Source organism: Cynocephalus volans, chromosome 6, assembly GCF_027409185.1.
Source record: "Cynocephalus volans isolate mCynVol1 chromosome 6, mCynVol1.pri, whole genome shotgun sequence".
Classification (NCBI taxonomy): domain Eukaryota; kingdom Metazoa; phylum Chordata; class Mammalia; order Dermoptera; family Cynocephalidae; genus Cynocephalus; species Cynocephalus volans.
In genome coordinates this window covers 137,468,877-137,488,056 of record NC_084465.1, presented here as the reverse complement: position 1 = coordinate 137,488,056, position 19,180 = coordinate 137,468,877, and the positions used below count along the sequence as shown (strand labels likewise).

The window sequence follows — 19,180 nt, the reverse complement described above, 5'->3', positions numbered from 1 at the left end:
AACATGTTAACTAATTGTGATGAGAGTTATGATGGAAGCAAGCTGGGGGCTGAGCTGAAGAACAAGGCATAGGAGGCTGCCTTAGCAAGAATGACCGAGGGATCAAAAGCATCAGGATACTGAAGAATGAGGAGAAACACATTCCAAGGGAGGCATCAGCGTGGGCAAAATGAACACGTGGCAGTCTGGTGCAGATCACGCGGGTCATGATAAAAAGGTTGGGTGTTCTTCTAAATACAATCGTAAGGTTTTGAAAGGTGTTGAGTGGACGAGTGACATCATATGACTCACATATTAGGAAGGTCACTTGCTGCACTGTGGAGAATAATGAGCGGGTGATGAAACGAGAAACAGCGAAAGCAGGGAGAAGGCTATTGTAGTATTTTAGGCAAGAAATACTGGTGGCTGGACTAGGGAGTGGCCAGAGAAGGAGAAAGACGGGGACAAATTCAAGAGCTATTTGGGGAGTAAAATTAAACAGACTTGGTGACAGATACGGAGAGGGAGGGAAAGAGAATGGGAAGAAAGTCCTGAGTTTTCTGGACTGAGTGGCTGTGTTGGTCACGTTGCCACTCACAAAGACGCAGACCACAAGAGCAGGTCCTGCTTGGGGGAAAAGCTGTGTTCTATTTTGTTAAATCTGAGATGTCTGTGAAACACTCAAGTAGAGAAGTCAAATAGGCAAGTTAGGAGTTCCAAGGAGAATTTCAGGCTAAAGACAAATTTGAGATTCATTGGTGTGAACATGGCATGTATTCATTCACATAGTTATTTTTCTAGAATCTCATTTTTCTTTTAATGAAATGACTATTTTCAAAAGCAAAACCTATTACTCATCATGTATTTCACGGAAGTTCTAATCAGAATGGATTATAAACATTGCACTATATCAAAAAGGGAGAAAAATGTCAAGATCCACAAGAATTCTCTCTTTAGATTGGATCGAGTTGAAAATAACACAATAAGCGAAGTCCACAATGAGCTTGGGATCATGTACCACCTACGCTGGTGGAATTACTACCTCTTTCTGGTCAACATGACATTTTTTTTTTTTTTAAATTTTGAAAAGAAAAGGGATTCTCTAGTAATAATTAAAGTAATTTAATAACAAGTTAGTCTAATAAGCATCTGGCATTTCTCAAATTGCATCAAGGGCTGGCTGGTTAGCTCAATTGGTTAGAGTGCGGTGTTATAACACCAAGGTCAAGGGTTTGGGTTCCTGTATCAGCCAGCCACAAAAAAGAAACAAACCAACGAACAGAAAGAAAAACATTGAAATAATTTATGACAATACTTGGTTTAGACTTACAGATATACCAAAAAAAAAAAAAGAAAAGAAAAGAAATGTCCCAAAACTTCTAAGCACACTTAATATAGAAATAGCCCTTTGAGTAAATGCCTTTCCAATGAATATCCTTCATAATCTGTCTGGATGCAGTCTATTAATTAAATGTTCTGTTGGGTATAGTCCTACTCGTAGCTTTTAAAGGTGAATGTGACAAGGAAAAGTAAGAGGGTTACCAAGGGTCAAGTTGTTTACAAGTACCATTCAGAAGCTTTGTGACAAGGAGCAGGTATTGCCAATGTATGCTGCTGGCGTCTTAAGAATCTCAATAAGCACTACCAAAACAGTATTGAGTGTGACTATATTCCTAGAACGTTCTGCCATCAATCATCTGCATAATATCTCCAACTCCTTGTTGAAAGTTTTAAGGATTGGTGGTGTTTACAGGATATTAGGCGTGACCTTCAGCTCCACGATCAGGGTAGGTGGTCTATAGGCTGATGACTCAACTCTTCATGCGTTGGTGGTGATCACTGAAGTCTTAGACATGAGTCTGTAGGGGTGATGGTGTCGATCACTCCTGTGGTTGTAGTTTTGGTCCCAAAGCTCAGCCAAATGGATATAGAACTGCTTTTTGACTCTAGAATGGCCTGCTGGGATCTCCAGGGTGATACCCTTTGCAGATGTGTCCAGTTTGGGGGGAGGTGACATTATAATTGGTATGTTCAGAAAATGGAGTATATTGGACCATTTGTCCTTGGCTGGGGGGGGCCCAGCTTAAGTTGTTGTCAGTTTTCTCTTTTGGTTCTTTGCAACATTTTATAACTCGATGCTTCAGTATCAGATGTAGGGAAAACTGAAATTCCATTAGTTGGAGAGAACAAAGTCAGAGCTGAAAAATGCACAAATTATTGATGTCATTGGCTGTCCAGATGTTGTACCTACCATAGTCCTTGAACCACTCCATTTTTCACTGTTAGTTGTTTTTTTGTAAGTTCCTTGGAATAGGGGTAACTACCAAAGTACCTTTGGTAGGTTGATAATGGGAATTGTTAGAGAAGATGTGACGGTGGCTCTTTCTACCAAGAACATACCCTCACGGTCCTTGGGCTTTTTTTTTCAGGTTTTTTTGGTGATTTCTTGACAAGGATGCTCTCTTAGCTAAATCTTTCTGTTTCTTTTGAAGGAGCGAGTATTTGTAATAGTTCTTTGACATCCTGTGACTTGGCACTGTGGAATGCACTTGATCGAAGAGACTCCAAAGAACACAGAGGCTTGGATACTCGGAGGATCAGCCTCAGGAAAGGTTATCTGCTACTGCCTGGCCTCCCCAAGCTCATTCTCCCTGCTCTTGTCTGCCCACATGGAAACACCAGAATACTGAGCTTTAGCTGTGTTTCAAGGAAGAATTCTGGTTTTTAAACAAGAACCAGGAGGAAGCAAAACAAGCACAAGGACTATCCACATCTTGAAGGGGAAGCTCAGAGAAAACCAGTGCCATTGCAGTTCTGGTGGGCTGAGACTCCTGGGAAATCGTGCCAGATTTGTGGCTGCTTGACAGTAGAGTTCAAGTCAGCTGCTCAGGCTGAGTACCCAAACCAGGTCTGCTTCCTTTTTCATGTTCTGCAAGTTTGGCCTGGGTGTCTACACTGCATAAGATGTGGCCTGCAGATAGTAAAATCAGGAGTTCCAGTTCCTACTTGTTGATACATATATCATAGGTGCTTGAGACCAGTAGCAGGTGTATCCAGCCAGGCTGCAGTCCATATGGGTAGGAGGCTCACAGCAGAGAGACTGGGCTGGCGAGGTATATACAAAATGGAAACAGACTCTTTTGACAAAGGCGTTTCTTATGGGACCCATTTCTAGTTATAGTCTACTGACACACAGCAGTAAAATAAAATCAGGGCTTTTTATTATGAGACTCAAGATCAATAATGCAAAAAGCATAGAGACTCTAGAGGTCATCTCTTAGCACAGGACTTTCTGGAAGGGGTCAAACCTTGCCTGATAAACCATCATATTCAGGGAAGTAGATTCCTAGATACTATCAATTCCAAGTCCCTCTTTCTTCTCTGCTGGAAACTTTAAATCTCTCTCCTCTGTCCTTACCAGCTCAAGAGCCAGAGCCTCTGAGTTTTGGAATTAACCCCTAGGATGGCATACGGCAGTCAGCAGAATATAATTCAGGGCTATATGGAATCCCATTTGATTACATGCTGCTGTGTCTGGCATATGAAAGGTACTTAATCAGTTTCCCTGTTACCATTACAGCCAAGCATTACTCTGAGTTTTAGAAAATTGAGGGAGAATAAGGGACAGAAACCCCTTTGAAATATACATTGCAATTTTTCTCAAAGAGGCCAGTGCATTTTCTTCTATTTCTTAGGCCATCTCACTTCTTGAGAGAATAAAGTTGGATTATCAAGTTAGGATGGCCACGGGCATCAGAAGGTTCCCACTGACTTCCTTAAAGATGACCAAACCCTGACCCAAGGAGACTGGCACTTTTATGAGATAGGCACCTCTATGAGGACAAACAATTTACTGTTATTGCCCACAGCCTGGTTCTGCCAAGGACCACAAAATATCTGGCCATCATATCTGACTGTCAGAGTTCATATTCTAAGATTGGATGAAAGAGACAAATCCTGACTTGCAGGTATTTATTAACAGTGATTGCAAAGGGTATGTGGGAATAGTGCAGTGTTGGGAGAGTAGAAGAGAGTTCAGGGGGAAAGTGCAGACGTGGATTTTAGCATCGATGGTTCCTGGTTAATTCACAGAAAAAATGGAGTAGCTGAAGCTTTAGTTAACTCCTGTGCTCTTGCGCTACACTGCTTTTTACTTCGTGGATTATGTGAGATTGCCAACAGCTTTGGGAAGATGCTATCTCAGTGTAAAATGATTCCAAAATAGAGTGCTCGTCAGAGTCATTGTCTAAGGACTGTGCGCCTCAGAATCTCCTGGGATGTTCACTGAAATGCAGAGTCCAGGACTCAGACTCAGGCCTACTTAATCAGAATCTCAAGCACAGACCCACAAGAACCTGAGTTTTGAAGAAGCTCTCCATATGGCTCTTAGACCAGTAAAGTTTGAGAATTCCTGCTTAAACCCTGAATCAGGGACATGCCCAGAGAGTCCTGAACTTTCTTGCCCTTAAAGAAAAAGATAAATCAACAAAGAACATGGTAGCTTTGTAGTGTTTTTTAAAACTCCTAGGGAACTGTGTGTACAGGAGCTATCATCAGATCCATAAAGAGGAAGCTGTGATAGGAAAAGTCTCCACTGATCCCTCAGAGCTAGTTGAACGAGATCGATAATTTGTGCCAAAACCTAATCCTGCAGAGCTGCCATGAATAACGTTTGAAAATAATATTTGAAAGTCCCCACAGTACTCAGGATCTCCAGCCAATTCAGGCAACCTTTCCAATGTCAGTGTCACTTTCCTTTAAAGGAGCTGCCTGTCAGGGGGCCCTTCCAAATGAAAAACATAATTTGCAGAATTCTAAAGAAATGCTGATACCAAAATATGTGCTCCTGGTGTGTCATTGAGCAATTTGGGTGAAATTTCCATTTGAAGCGTTTCCTGATACATTTTTATAACATCTACAAAGGCTTGACCAAAAACAGTGTTTTAAAGAAATTTTATTTAATATTTAGACATAATATGGATTCCCTGTGAAAAACAAAAAGCATGAAAAGGCAAATTATAATGTGACAATTTCTGCTCACACTCTCTTTGGCAACAAATAATTATACGAGTATTACGGGTAGCCATTATACATCAGAAAATTGACCAACTGCTCTTTCGTAATTGTGAGAGATTACTAATTCACGTTCCCAAGAATTTTGACCTAATAGAAAATCCTGAGGAATAATTAATATCCTCAAGAAACTACCACTTACCATTTCTTCATGTCTTAGTCCATTTGTGCTGCTATAACAGAATGCCATGGACTGGGTAATTTATAAGGAACAGAAATTAATTTTCTCATTGTTCTGGAGACTGGGAGGTCAAAACCAAGGTGCCAGCATCTCATGAGCGCTCTCCTGCTGCATCTTCTGGAGAGAAGGAATGCCCACCTGATGGAAGGTACAAGGGCAAGAGAGCCACATGCTGCATGAAGCCACTTTTCTAAGGGCCTTAATTACATTCATGAGAGAGGAACCTCACCACCTAACCACCTCTCAAAGGCTCCACCTGTCAATACTATCGCACTGACCACCAAGTTTTGACACCTGAGCTTTGGAGGAACCCATTCAAGCCAGAGCACTTCATTACATGTTCATAGAATCACCTGGAGTTTTTCTTTGTTCTGTTCTGTTCTGCTAAACAAGGCGATGCCTGAGTCCCACTCCCAGATTCTGGTTGAATGGGTCTGGGGTGAAGCCCAGGTAACTACAATGTGCACCAGTGCTGAGAACACTCACGTACAGTCAATAAAATAGGTTTTCCATAAGATATCATCAGAGAATAAATCCTGGCTAAAATAGGTGCTGTATATTAGTACAACAAAGGTTTACACATTAAGATAGGATTTTTTTTACCTCCAATTTTGTTAGGGAGAAGAGACAGTTATTCCATGCATCCTATAGTTATGTGGCCTAAGCCTCTGGGAGTCTCTGAACCTAATTCTTCATGAGTCTACTAGAGCAACTTAATGACCCCAAATTTGAAAGTCTAAGTATAAAGGAGTGTCATTTCTGGCTTCTTTTGAATTAGGCCAGATCACACATGCAGCTTTGATTATGTAGTGAGACGAGTTGTCTCCTTGATTGGATCACATAGGCAGAGGTTGATGCCATATCCAGGGTCCCTGAATGCAGATTAGGTAGAGGGAGGACCAAATGGAAGAATGGCCCCTGCTGTTATTTGAGCAAGTGATCCCCCAGTTCCGTCCCTGCCCAGTGCTCCATGTTCATCTCACGTCGTGCCAATGTAAACCAGCTGTTCCTCATTCATAGCTTTGCTCCAGTGTCTCCTCTGTCCGGTGCCCATTCCTGCCTTCCCCTTCCCCTGAGATACTTTCTACTCATCTTTAAAACTCTGCCCAGGTTTCCACTCAAGTGGCGCCTCTGTCAGAAGCTGCTGTTGATGTTCAGAGTGGTCCTACAGGGAAGCTAATGAAGTTTAAGTTCCCAGGCCCTGGGAGGGCTCTAGCAGTGTTTTTACACAGTTGTGTTTCAAAAATAAAATATGTAGTACTAGGAGATTTTACCCATAATTGTAACTACCCCTCCATCATACTTCCTCTTGTGTTGGGTGATACTGGAGTGACCATGAGCAGTTCTGGGAATCAGGGTGCAGGGTGTTGAGTTTAAAATACATTTAGTTTGGGTTTTAGTAGAATTACGTTCTTATGTGGTCATCAATATAGGAATGGAGTATCAGTTAAGATTCCACCAAAGAAACAGAACCAGTAGGAAATATTAAAATAGATAGACTGGTGATGATAATGATAGATGGATAGATACATACATATATACACACGTATAGAGATATATTAAAAGGAATTGGTTTCTGCAATTGTGTCAGACCAGCTAAGCAAGTCCAAAATCCATGAGATAGGCCATCAAAAAGGGAAGATCGGGAGCAAGCTGGAAGTTCATGGGCCAAAGCTGTGGTCCATAGGCAGGAGTCTCTCCCCAACTTTTCTACCCACCGACTCCCCTTCCCAGGAAAAGCCTAAACCCAATGTTAAGGCCATTCAACTGATTAAGTCAGGCCCATCCAGGATAATTTCCCTAACTTAAAGTCAACTGACTAGGAACTTTACTTCTACAACATCCCTTCACAGAGCACCGAGATTCATGTTTGATTCAGTAAATGAGTACCACAATTCAGACTAGTAAAGTGGACACATCAAAAAGCCACCTCACAAATGGCTTCTAGTAATACACATACCATCCCCTATGAGAAGTCATCCAACCTTGACTGCAAGATTGAGGGCCAGATTTATAGAGGAGCATTAGCGTGTCACCATGTACCCAGGATAAAAGCAAGTAGAAACTAGAGAAAAAAGGTTTGGAAAATGTGAAGCCTGAAGCTAGTCTATAAACATTCTTTTGATTACCAGAGTATAAACAATCTAAGTATAAATTTCAATTATTGTCAATGTCTAGTTGAAATGAAAGGTATAAGACAATTATAAAAGTACTACGCATTATAGTTTTTAATTTTTTCCATTTTGTTGGGAATATGGTGTTGGAGCTTTATCAGATATGCCATTTTAAGTGTAACTTGGAAAAACATTTTTGAAACATTTCAGTTAAAACAATCGAGAAATTCTTCTATAGATACTAGCAGACTGCAGATTTGGATGTATAGAAAGCACACCTTATTTTGTCATTTTTAAATTTATTAAAGGATTAGGAGAAAATGCAAATAATATTAATGGGAATATGAAACAAAACAAAAAATTAGCCAGGAAACTAATAGAAATTATTGAGATCAAGAAGGAAATAGTAGCAAGAAAATTTTTAGGTCATTTCCAAAACAGTATTTATCATGAGGAAATAAATTTCAAACTGAAGTAGTAAAGAGGCTCTTAAATTATATAATGATTTAGTTAATAAAGAGAAATAAATCATATGAACATATTGGAAACAGTTTTAAATCTTTAGCTTATTGGACACAAAAGGACAATCTTATCAAAAACTCATAATATACCATTATGAAAATTATATCACTAAACTAATGAGCACTATCAAATCCAAAGCTATTTAAGATTACGCATTTCACACACAAACATATACACAAATTCAAAATGAGTGCCCTGAAATATTAGTGCTTGTCCCTGAAGAAATCTGATAGTTTTTTTCCATATTTGACAACAGTCCTAAAAATTTACACATTATTAATAACAAGTTGTACAGTTGAAAAAACTTTCCTAAACTACCATTTAAAAAATTTCTGATCAACTGTGCTAAAGTAAAGAATAAATTATCTCTCTATTCCCTCTACAAAAAAATAATACAAAACCATTGCCATATAAAGGAGTGTGATGGTTAATTTTGTGTGTCAGCTTGGCCTGGCCAGAATGTTCAGATATTTTGTTAAACATTATTCTGGATGTTTCCGTAAAGATATTTTGTAGGAGATCAACATTTTAATTGGTGGATTTTGAGTAAAACAGATTACCTTCATAATATGGATGAGCTTTATCCAATTAGTAGAAGGCCTTAATAAAAGAAAGACTGGCCTCCCAAGCAAGAAGGTATTCTGCCAGCAGACTGCCTTTGGACTTGAACTGCAACTGTTCCCTGGGTCTTCAGCCTGCCAGCCTACCCTGCAGATTTTGGACTCCCCAAGCCCCCACAACCGTGTGAGCCAATTCCTTAAAATAACACTCTCTCTCTCTCTCTCTCTCTCTCTCACACACACACACACACACACACACACACACACACACACACACACACACATGCACACACAAATAAACATACACATTCTATTGTTTCTGTTTCTCTGGGGGATCCTGATGAATACAAGGGACAATCAAAAAGTGTTATAGAAGTATTGACTAAACAGTGTCCATCCAAAATTTTTATGTTGAAGCCCTAACCCACATTAATTCAGAATGGTGACTGTATGTTGTAATATCGTCTTTAAAGAAGTGATGAAGTTAAAATAAGGTCATCAGAATAGGCCCTAGTCCAATCTGACGGGTGTTCGTACATATAAAAGGAGATTAGCACACACTGAGGGAGACCCAGGGGCACATACACACAGAGGGGCAGCCATATGCATGGCCATTTGCAAGCCGAGGAGAGAGGACTCAGGAACCCAGTCCTGCCAATACCTTGGTCTTGAACTTCCAGCTTCCACAACTGTGAAAATATAAAGTTCTGTTGTTTAAGCCACCTCATCTGATGTTTTCTTATGGCAGCCCCAGCAAGCTAATAGGAAATATACCAGGAAGTTACTAAAAATAATACGTAAGGGCCGAGCCCGTGGCGCACTCGGTAGAGTGCTGCGCTGGGAGCGCGGCGACGCTCCCGCCCGCGGGTTCGGATCCTATATAAGGATGACCAGTGCACTCACTGGCTGAGTGCCGGTCACGAAAAAATGAAAAAAAAAAAAAAAAAATACGTAATTGTCTTCAATTTGTGATGTTTATGGCAGTTGCCAGCTTTTCAGGATGTGGAATTTCCCATGATTCCTTTCCTTGTTCTGAAAAAATTTTCAGAATTTCCCAAAGTGTAATCTTCGGGACCCACAAAACCTGCCTCTGCCCCTTCCGACAGCCACTTCTGCAACTTTTACTGCTTCATTAATACCTTAAAAATATTCTACTAGTGCATTGCCATATGGTTGTAAAATGATCTGTTTGTATGTCTGGACCGACCGCCACTAGACTGTGCACTTCTGTGGACAGGCGCTGCTTCTTACCCATATTTAAATCTACAGGGGCTAGCTCGATGCCTAGCACATACACTAGATGCTCAAGAAATATCTGATGAAAGAATGCATAAATGTACAAACAGATGCAGGAGTGAGCAGTGAAAAACAGACGAATTGGGAGTCTGCCAGTCTCTGCAGGTATCACCTTTATTTTTAGAGTTCAAGTTCGACTGTTCACACTGTTTTCAACTGGGGAAAAAATATCCTTATGAATCTTCCAGCTACTGAATTGTGGTGAAAACCTGAAGCACGTGCAAAACCCGTGAGGAGAGCAACAACACTTAAACGTTTAATCCCCAGAGAGAACTTCTGGGTAAAAAACAAAAACAAAAAAACACTCCTACAATCAAAAGAGCCAAAAACAAGTGAATAAAACAACCAACACAAAAAACAACTTTTCTCCATCCTATTCCTCCCCCCACCCCAAAATATCCTGGATATTTTACTATTGTGTTTGGATAAACATGTAGCTCCACATGACTTATCTGTTTGATTATGTGTTTGAATGGATACTTGAGAGTGTGAAATACAATATCCAGCAACCCTGTCAAATGCAGACCTTTTCTTGAAGGGATAAGATGTTTGAGTCTGAGATATATGTTGTTCGGAGGCCAAACTATTTTCTGTGAAAATGCAGCTCTGAATTACAATGAAAAACACTTGTGTAAAGAATTTGTAAACCATTCTCACTCACGTGTGTCTCCCCACTCCCTATTTCTAAATCTCTCTTGCATCTTGAGGGAAAAAAAAACCCCACAACATTTTGCATGGTGTTTAGGGACCTTCATAGACCCCTTAATGACATCCAAGGAGTCCTGTCCAGTGACCCCAGGTAAAGAATTCCTGCTTATGGGCAATCCCATAAGGAAGTAAAAGGATGAGCTGGCAACATGGTACGTGTGTGGGATACAAAACCTCCAAAATATTTGACAGTGTACCTAAAACTTTATCTAAGGCAAAACGTTTGAGCAAAAAAGGAATTGCTAGAGGGAGAAAAAGATATTTAGAGTTCTAATTCCTGGTAACACTACCTTTGATTGTTGAATTTTGAGTTGTCAATGTTATAGGGGAAGATCTGGCAAAATTATGCGAGTCATTATGGTAAAAAATTCATTTCACACACAGTGTTTTAGCAACATACCTTGTCCAAAGAGCTGAAGAGTTTAAAGAATTCGTCTGCTAATAATATCGTTTATTTTAGGAGTAAAGTTAAGTATAAGGTAAATGGATAAATAAATCTCATTTAAAAGCAAATTTACACTTACCAAGATCACCAAAATGCAAATCTGTTAAAAATAAACGTTGTCTTTAATGTTTATTTCACATTATCTAAGTACATCCAGTTATGCAAATTTACATTTTTAATTCACATCTCTGCATTCCTGATATACAAATAACAGGACAAAGAACACATTAGAAATACTCAGCCTTTAAAACCCTGCTTGGGGAAAACAAGATGCTCTCTGCTGCCTTATTTTTCTGCACAAATGCAAATACAATTCTAAATAATTAGAGTGGAAATCCAGACTGGTAAAAGAGAAAACTGACTAAATTTTTATGCCACTAGAGGTTATTTGTACTTGATTTTTACCATGGTCTTCTAATGGCTGAATTTCAATTCAGTAGGTAACATATCTTTGGGAGCTCAAACTATCTCAAGAGGTTTAGTTGGTTGTTTCTAGAGCTCTTGCAATCTGCATGAAGTTGACACTAGCTACACCTTAATGATGCTTAAAAGTCGATCTTGTAGTGCTGTGAATTCACCTATGATATTTTAAAAATTAGTGGTAAATATTACCATCCCTCTTTTGTAAAAATATTTTGCCAGGTTAGAAAACGAGCAATTTCTTCAATTAGGCAAAAGAAAAGGACAGACTGGTACAATGTACAATACAGTACTAATTTTAAAGGAAACAATCACGTCGAATTAAAGAATTTAACATTTCAATTACAATTTTACGAAATTCAAACATATTAAAATCACATTATGATACTAGATGACTGCCTGTTCATTTTGTTCAATGTTGCCCATGAGAACTTTTGTGTCACTAGTTCCTGGACTTGATTGACTGTTAAAATAGAGAGTGTTCTCAAAGGTGCCCTCTTGAGGTAAGTGCACACGTCTTTTCTTGTAAAAGAAATAGGCGGCGAGGCCAGTGCCTATTAGAATCAGGAGGATCACAACGACCACTACTCCTGCCTTGCTGGAAGACGGTTTGGAAGGTTCCATCTTCCTTGAGTCAGCTATAAACAAATAAAATCATTAGGGAAAAGGTAGAGAGAGAGAGAGAGAGAGAGAGAGAGTTGAATGCTATGGACAATAATACTATTTTCCTTGCTGAAAAAACTAAAATGCATGAATATTCTTTCAACAGATATTTGTCAAACAGAAATGCAAGACATGAAAATCAGAGCCTATATGACATAGAAGATTATTCAGAATGTTAAAATGATTACTCAGTTGCAAGAATACTTCATCTGTGTAGCTTCGAGCCAGTAAACCAGTGTTTTTAAAATATGGATACCTTGTTTCAAAATAATTCAAGGCTGCTAACAAATACATTATAAGAAGGTAAATAGCACAGCAATAATAATGATGATGATAATTAAAAGCAAGTGAAAAAATTAGGGAAAAGATAAAATGAGAGTAGTGAAAATATGAACTCATGGGCATAATTACTAAACAAATAGCACTCATGAGGTTAATAAGGGGTTTACAGTCAAGCCATCAATCTCACTTTGAGATTCTTTTGCTGTCAAAGAAATAAGTGAAATAGGATCATTGACTTAATTCAAGTAGCCTATAAAACTTAAAATTAAAAACTGCTCAGAAAAGAAAAGAACTCACAAAAGTTCTTGAGAGACATCTCTTTCATGGCAACTCTTTGTAATAGAGCAAATAATGTCTTCAACAACTTTTTATGGTACAAATACCAACCTGACTCCAAGACCAGTTTTCCTAAAGTGTCATTTAAGGTAGGTTGGTGACATAATGCCAAAGGCTATGAATGCTTAAGCAATCCTACTGAGAGTGCAGGGAGAGTAGGAAGGGATCACTGTGGCTTGTAAAGCAGACTGTATTGACATATTACTGATACTAAACTTGAAATTTCATAATGGTCTTACCTTTTGTTGTAACTGATGTATGAGTAGGTTCAGCATCGATAACTGTTAAAAAAAAAGAAATTAATTAAATATTTTTGAAAATCCATATAATTGCATGTACAGAATAAATATTATTTGGTTCACAGATTTGTGGAACCCTCCATATTTGGTTTATAATGATATGATGTAGATATGATACTATGATATGATGTATGATGATATGATATAATATAGATATAGATAGATAAAAATCACCAGCAGTGTGGTGAGTTTGAATACATTGGAAGATCTGAAAATATGCAAAGTCCTCCAAGTTGCATTTGAGCCATTGATACTTACTCTTAAAAATCTACCCAATCTACACATAAGTAAAATATTCTAGGCTAGTGGTTTTGAAATTGGCCTACTGAAGCCTAAGGTGTAATAAGGTATTTGAATGAAAAGTAAAATAAGATTCCAACATTGCATCGGAGGGTGAGTTGTCTTAGAACAGAGTTTTTTTAAAAAAAACTAAAGACCCGCATAATTCTAAGATAATAAAACCTATCAGGAGAAAAGTTGGTTTATCTAATTCATTTACTTAAATCTATCATCTAGGAGATGGAGGACAAGATGGCTGACTAGAGGTGCCCAGGGCACATCCCTCCCACAGAAAATGTCCAGAACAACTAACAGACAGCTAAATATTGACAGGAGCACCTGTGGTAGAGTGTAGGAGTGTACCAGGAGACTGGCAAGATCCCTGTGGAGCATGAAAGCCTGGGATTGCAGCATAGAGTGGAGAGAGAGGCACATGGCCTCAATCACCAAGTCCCTACCACTGGGATCAGTGCAGAGGGACTTTCCCTTGCAGGGAAAAGGTAGTACAAGGGCCCACACCAATCCTCATCCTTATCACAGAGACCTGCACTTCCTACTGCAGGATTCCACAACCCTTGCAAACCTGGAGCTGAGTGTGGAGAGGAGCTTAGAATACATGCACTCCATTGCTCCATAATAGGAGCACAGACTGTGTGCTCCCCACCTCCCATATTCGTGACCCAGGCCAATGCAGCATGGAGCCATCTTGAAACCAGAGCCACTGAGGGAGCGTTTCCTGCCTGGGTGCCAGCAGGCACAGCTCTCCCCCAGCCTTAAGGCTCCCCTGCCATCCCAACATAGTCATACAAGAGGCTATAAGGCCCTGATCCCAGCAGCTTGAAGGCTGGGCCTAGGAATGATTGGTAGTGACTCCAGTCCTACACGTTTGGAAAGCCAAACTTAAGCCTGCTGAACTGACAAACCCCCACATCCCTGGCCAGAGATTAGTAAAGCAATAACAAACCAAACCCAGAAAAAAAAAAAGAAAGAAAAATCAGAGCAGAAATAAATGAAATTGAGACTAAAAATACGATACAAAAGATCAATCAAATGAAAAGTTCGTTCTTTTAAAAGATAAGCAAAATTGCCAAACTACTAGCTAGACTAACCAAGAAAAAGAGAAAAGACCCAAGTAAATAAAATTAGAAATACAAAGAAGACATTACAACTGATACCACCAAAATACAAAGGATTATTACAAACTGTTATGAACTAGCATATGCCAATAAATCTGAAAACTAGAGGTAATGGATAAATTCCTGGACATATATGACCTACCAAGACTGAATCAAGAAGAAATCATAATCCTGAATAGACCAGTAACAAGTAACAAGACCAAGTCAGTAATAAAAAGTCACCCAACAAAACAAAGCCCAGAACCAGATGGTTTTACTGCTGAATTCTATCAAACATTTAAAGAAGTACTAGTGCCAATACTTCTTAAACTATTTCAAAAAACTTTAGATGACAGAATTCTTCCAAACTTATGCTATGAGGCCAACATTACCCTGATACCAAAAATAGGCAAGAACATGAAAAAAGAGAAAACTGCAGGCCAATATCTTTGATAAACATAGATGCAAAAATCCTCAATAAAATGGTAGCCAACTGAATTTAACAACACATCAAAAACATTGTACACCATGATGAAGTGAGATTTATCACAGGGATGCAAGGATGGTTCAACATACACAAATCAATAAATGTGATACACCACATCAACAGAATGAAAGAAAAAAAAAACATGCTCATCTTGTTAGATGCAGAAAAAAGCATGTGATAAAATTCAACATCTGTTCATGATAAAAACTCTCTACAAATTAGGTATAGAAGGAAAGTATCTTAATACAACAAATGTTATATATGACAAACTCACAGCTAACATCATACAGAATGGGGAAAATCTTTCAGCTTTTGAGAACTGGAATAAGACAATGATGCCCACTCTCACCACTTTTAGTCAACATAGTACTGGAAGTCCTAGCCAAAGCAATTAGGCAAGAGAAAAAAATAAAAGGAATCCAAACTGGAAAGGAGAGAGTCAAATTATCCCTGTTTGCAGAGGACATGATTTCATAGAGAGAGAGTAACCTAAAGATTCTACCAAAAAACTCCTAGACCCAATACACAAATTCAGTAAAGTGACAGGATACAAAATCAACATAGAAAAATCAGTATCATTTCTATACACCAACAATGAGCTAGCAGAAAAAGAAATCAATAAAGCAATCCTATTTACAATAGCAGTAACAAAAAAAATAAAATACCTAGGAGTAAATTTAACCAAGGAGGTGGAAGGTCTCTACAGGAAAAACTATAAAACTCTGATTAAAGAAATTAAAGATGACACACACAAAAAGAAAAAATATCTTATGCTCATGGATTGAAAGGACCAAAATTGCTAGAATGACCGTACTACCCAAAGTGACCTACAGATTTAATGCAATCCCCATCTAACTACCAATGACATACTTCACAGAAATAGAAAAAACATCCAAAAATTTACGTGGAACAACAAAAGATTCTGAATAGCTAAGGCAATCCTGAGAAAAAAGAACAAAGTGGGAGGCACTACACTCCCTGACTTCAAATTATACTACAAAGCTATAATAATCAAAACAGCATGGTACCAGCACAAAAACATACACATAAACCAATGGAACAAAATAGAGAATCCGGAAATAAATCCATGTACTTAAAGCCACCTGATTTTTGATAAAGGAGCCAAGAACATATGCTGGGAAAAGACAGTCTCTTTAATAAATGGTTCTGGGAAAACCATAGATTCATATGCAGAAGAATGAAATTTGACTTCTATCTCTCACCTCATACCAAATCAACTCAAAATGGATTAAAGACTTGAATATAAGACCCCAAACAATAAAACCTCTTGAATAAAACATAGGGGAAATGCCTCAGGACATAGGACTGGGCAAAAATTTTATGACTAAGACCTGAAAAGCATAGGCAACAAAAGCAAAAATATTTAAATGGGATTGTATCAAAATGAAAAGCTTCTGCACAGCAAAGGAAACAACCAACAGAGAGAAGAGACAACCCTGCAGAATGGGAGAAAATATTTGCAAATTACACATCCAACAAGAGATTAATACCCAGAATATACAAAGAATTCAAACAATATGATAGTAAAAAAATAATCCAACTTAAAAATGGGCAAATGAACTGAATAGACATTCCTCAAAAGAAGCCATACAAATGGCCAACAGGTATATGAAAAAAAGGCTCTTGATCATTAATCATCAGAGAAATGAAATCAAAACTACAATGTGATATTATCTAATCCCAGTTAGATTGGCTCTTCTGAAAAAGACTGAAAATAATAAATGTTGGTTAGGATGCACAGAAAGGAGAACTTCTATGCCTTGTTGGTGGGAATGTAAGTTAGTATAGCCATTATGGAAAACAATATGGGGGTTTCTCAAACCATTACAGATGGAACTACCATACCAGCAAGCCCACTACTGAGTATACATCCAAAGTAAAGGAAATCTACATGTCGAAGGGATACCGGCACTCCAGTGTTTATTGCAGATCTATTCACAATTGCTAAGATTTGGAACACACTGAAACGTCTATTGATGGATGATTGGATAAAGAAAATGTGCTATATATACATGGTGTAATACAACTCAGCCATAAAAAAAATGAAATTCTGCCATTTGTAGCAACATGGATGAGCTTGGAGAAAATTATGTTAAATGAAATAAGCCAGGCACAGACAGAGAAGTATGATATGTTCTCACTCATATGTAGCGTTAAAATAGTTAATCTCACAGTAGTAGAAAGTAGAACAGTGATTACTAGAGACTGGTAAGGGAAGGAGGGAGGAAGGAGGGGGAGAGGATGGCAAATAGATATAAAATTGTAGACAGGAAGAATAAGATCTACAGCAATACAGGGAGACTACAGTCAACAACGAATTACTGTATAACTTCAAGTAGCTAGTTGAGAGGGTACTGAATGCTCCCAGCACAAAGAGGTGACAGATGTATGTTTAAAAATATCTAAAATGGCAATCCTTATGTTATATATTTTTACCACAGTAAAAATGAAATAAAAAATTAATAAGTGGAAAAAAAATCTGTCATCTAATAATTATTTTATCTCTTGGGAAGTATATTATGTGAGGGGGAATGACATCAAAATAGTATTCAAGTCCAGATAGTGGCACATGGTGCGCATTATTAATTCCCCTGACCCCTTTTCTTTCACAGTCTCTCACTAGAACTCAGAAGGAGACTGAACTGGTCTCATTCTTCATGAGGTATTTCATAGTCAATTCCGGTTTTTCTCCAAAACCCTGGCCTCTTCTAGTTCGGGCTGGTGACCACCTCACCCCTGATCCTCTCAGGCAATGAGGCTTTGTAGATGGGCTCTCACAACTGCCTGCAACTTGGCAGATCCATATGCATGGATATCCCATTATAAATGTATTAATAAACAAAAACCATTATAACAGCTGAACAGAAAATGTCTCTCACTCAGAGCTGCAGACAGCAACTAATCACCACAGCAGAATTAATTTTCACTAATAAAGGGAGAGAATTTGCAATGGGCCTGTAATCACATTGTAATCCCACACCTGACATTGTATTACTTGAAAGAAATGGTGGCTTGTGAACATGTGTAGCATGTGACAAACTTCCTACTTACTTTTTGGTCTTTTACAAATATATCCTTTGTAGCCAGAACAGTGAATATTATGCCAATACCCAGAAGATGCATATAAAGCTACACAATCATTTCGTTCACCAGAGGGATCTCCTGTGTTCCAGTTGACAAAAGAGACTGCATTGTCATTTATCCAGAGCCACATTCCTTATCATCAAATAAAACCAAAACAAAAAAAAAAGTTAAAAATGACCCATATTAAAATAAGTTCAGCATATTCATGCAAAATTCATAAGCATATTATTTAATAAAAGAATCGATAGTCATTTACAACCAGACTTTTAACAGCAAGACTAGAATGACTAATTGTTACAGAGAAGAAAATTGAGAAGAATATTTCTATTACATAGTTTTAGATGAAAATGTATTTTTTAACTAGTACAAATATTTACATTTATCCTTCCCTAGATTTTTTTTTCTGGCAAAAAAAAAAAAAGAAAAGAAAATGCTTTTTAAACTTCTTAAACTGACTTAGCTACAAAAGATTTTTTAGTTAGCAACTCTGAAGATAGCATATGAGAGTCATTTAAACTTTCAGTTCTTATCTCAAATAAAAATATGCTTGAATTTTCAAAATTCACAAAATAATCATTATTTAGGCAATACTTTCTGGAAATAAAACCTTGTTTTACTTGCAACATTTTGAAATATTTGTGATTAAATAAACATTCTGCAAAAATTACCTTCAACATTTCTGTACATTCCTATCCAAAAATTGGTTTTACTTTTAAGTGGCTCAACGTGATATGACAGAAAACTGGATTCAGCAGCAGTTTCAATGGAAACCAGAGTGGAACCTGAAAAGTGTGAAAGGACAAATCTGATGAAATTACAGTTAAGTAGCTAGAAACATTTTTATAAACAGTATTGATATTAAGAGCAATAAAAATCAGTCCAGCATCTCCACTTAAGGGAAGAATTTCAAAGAGTGAACATTTGTCTTCTCAGAATTTCAGTTTTCATTCTGAAAATATGGTTTTTAAGCATCACTTGTGTACAAGCACTGAACTAGTTTCCATAGGACATGCAAAAACGAGTAGAACATGAACTATATCATAAGAAAGTTGTGGTTCAGTAGCATATAGTAAGTTGAGAGTACAAAGGAACGTAACAGCAGATATATTAAGGGCAATATGCTGTGGGCATAAATACTCCTTTTAGATGAAGCAACTAAAAGAGAGGATGGAGGAAATAGAATTTAAGGAGAGAGGAACACAGGATTTCAAGTAGGAAAGATAGAAAATAATCCCAGAAAGAGGAAGTAATAAGAAGACAGACAGAGAAAAAGAGAAGCACAGAACTTCAGGAACAGAGATGTGTTGGCCTGGCTG

At 38.0% G+C, this 19,180-nt stretch overlaps 1 protein-coding gene across 1 annotated transcript in view; it reads right to left on the bottom strand.

Moving 5' to 3' along the window:
- Window positions 1–11,685: 11,685 nt before the first annotated feature.
- Window positions 11,686–19,180, bottom strand: part of MRC1 (mannose receptor C-type 1) — an 84,239-nt gene continuing 76,744 nt past the window's right edge. Inside the window, exons 27-30 of the mRNA XM_063100283.1 lie at window positions 18,533–18,646; window positions 17,832–17,996; window positions 12,819–12,860; window positions 11,686–11,936 (exon numbers count right to left, since the gene is read on the bottom strand). Of these exons, the coding sequence (XP_062956353.1) occupies window positions 11,686–11,936; window positions 12,819–12,860; window positions 17,832–17,996; window positions 18,533–18,646 (572 nt within the window). The remainder of the gene's footprint in view (window positions 11,937–12,818; window positions 12,861–17,831; window positions 17,997–18,532; window positions 18,647–19,180) is intronic.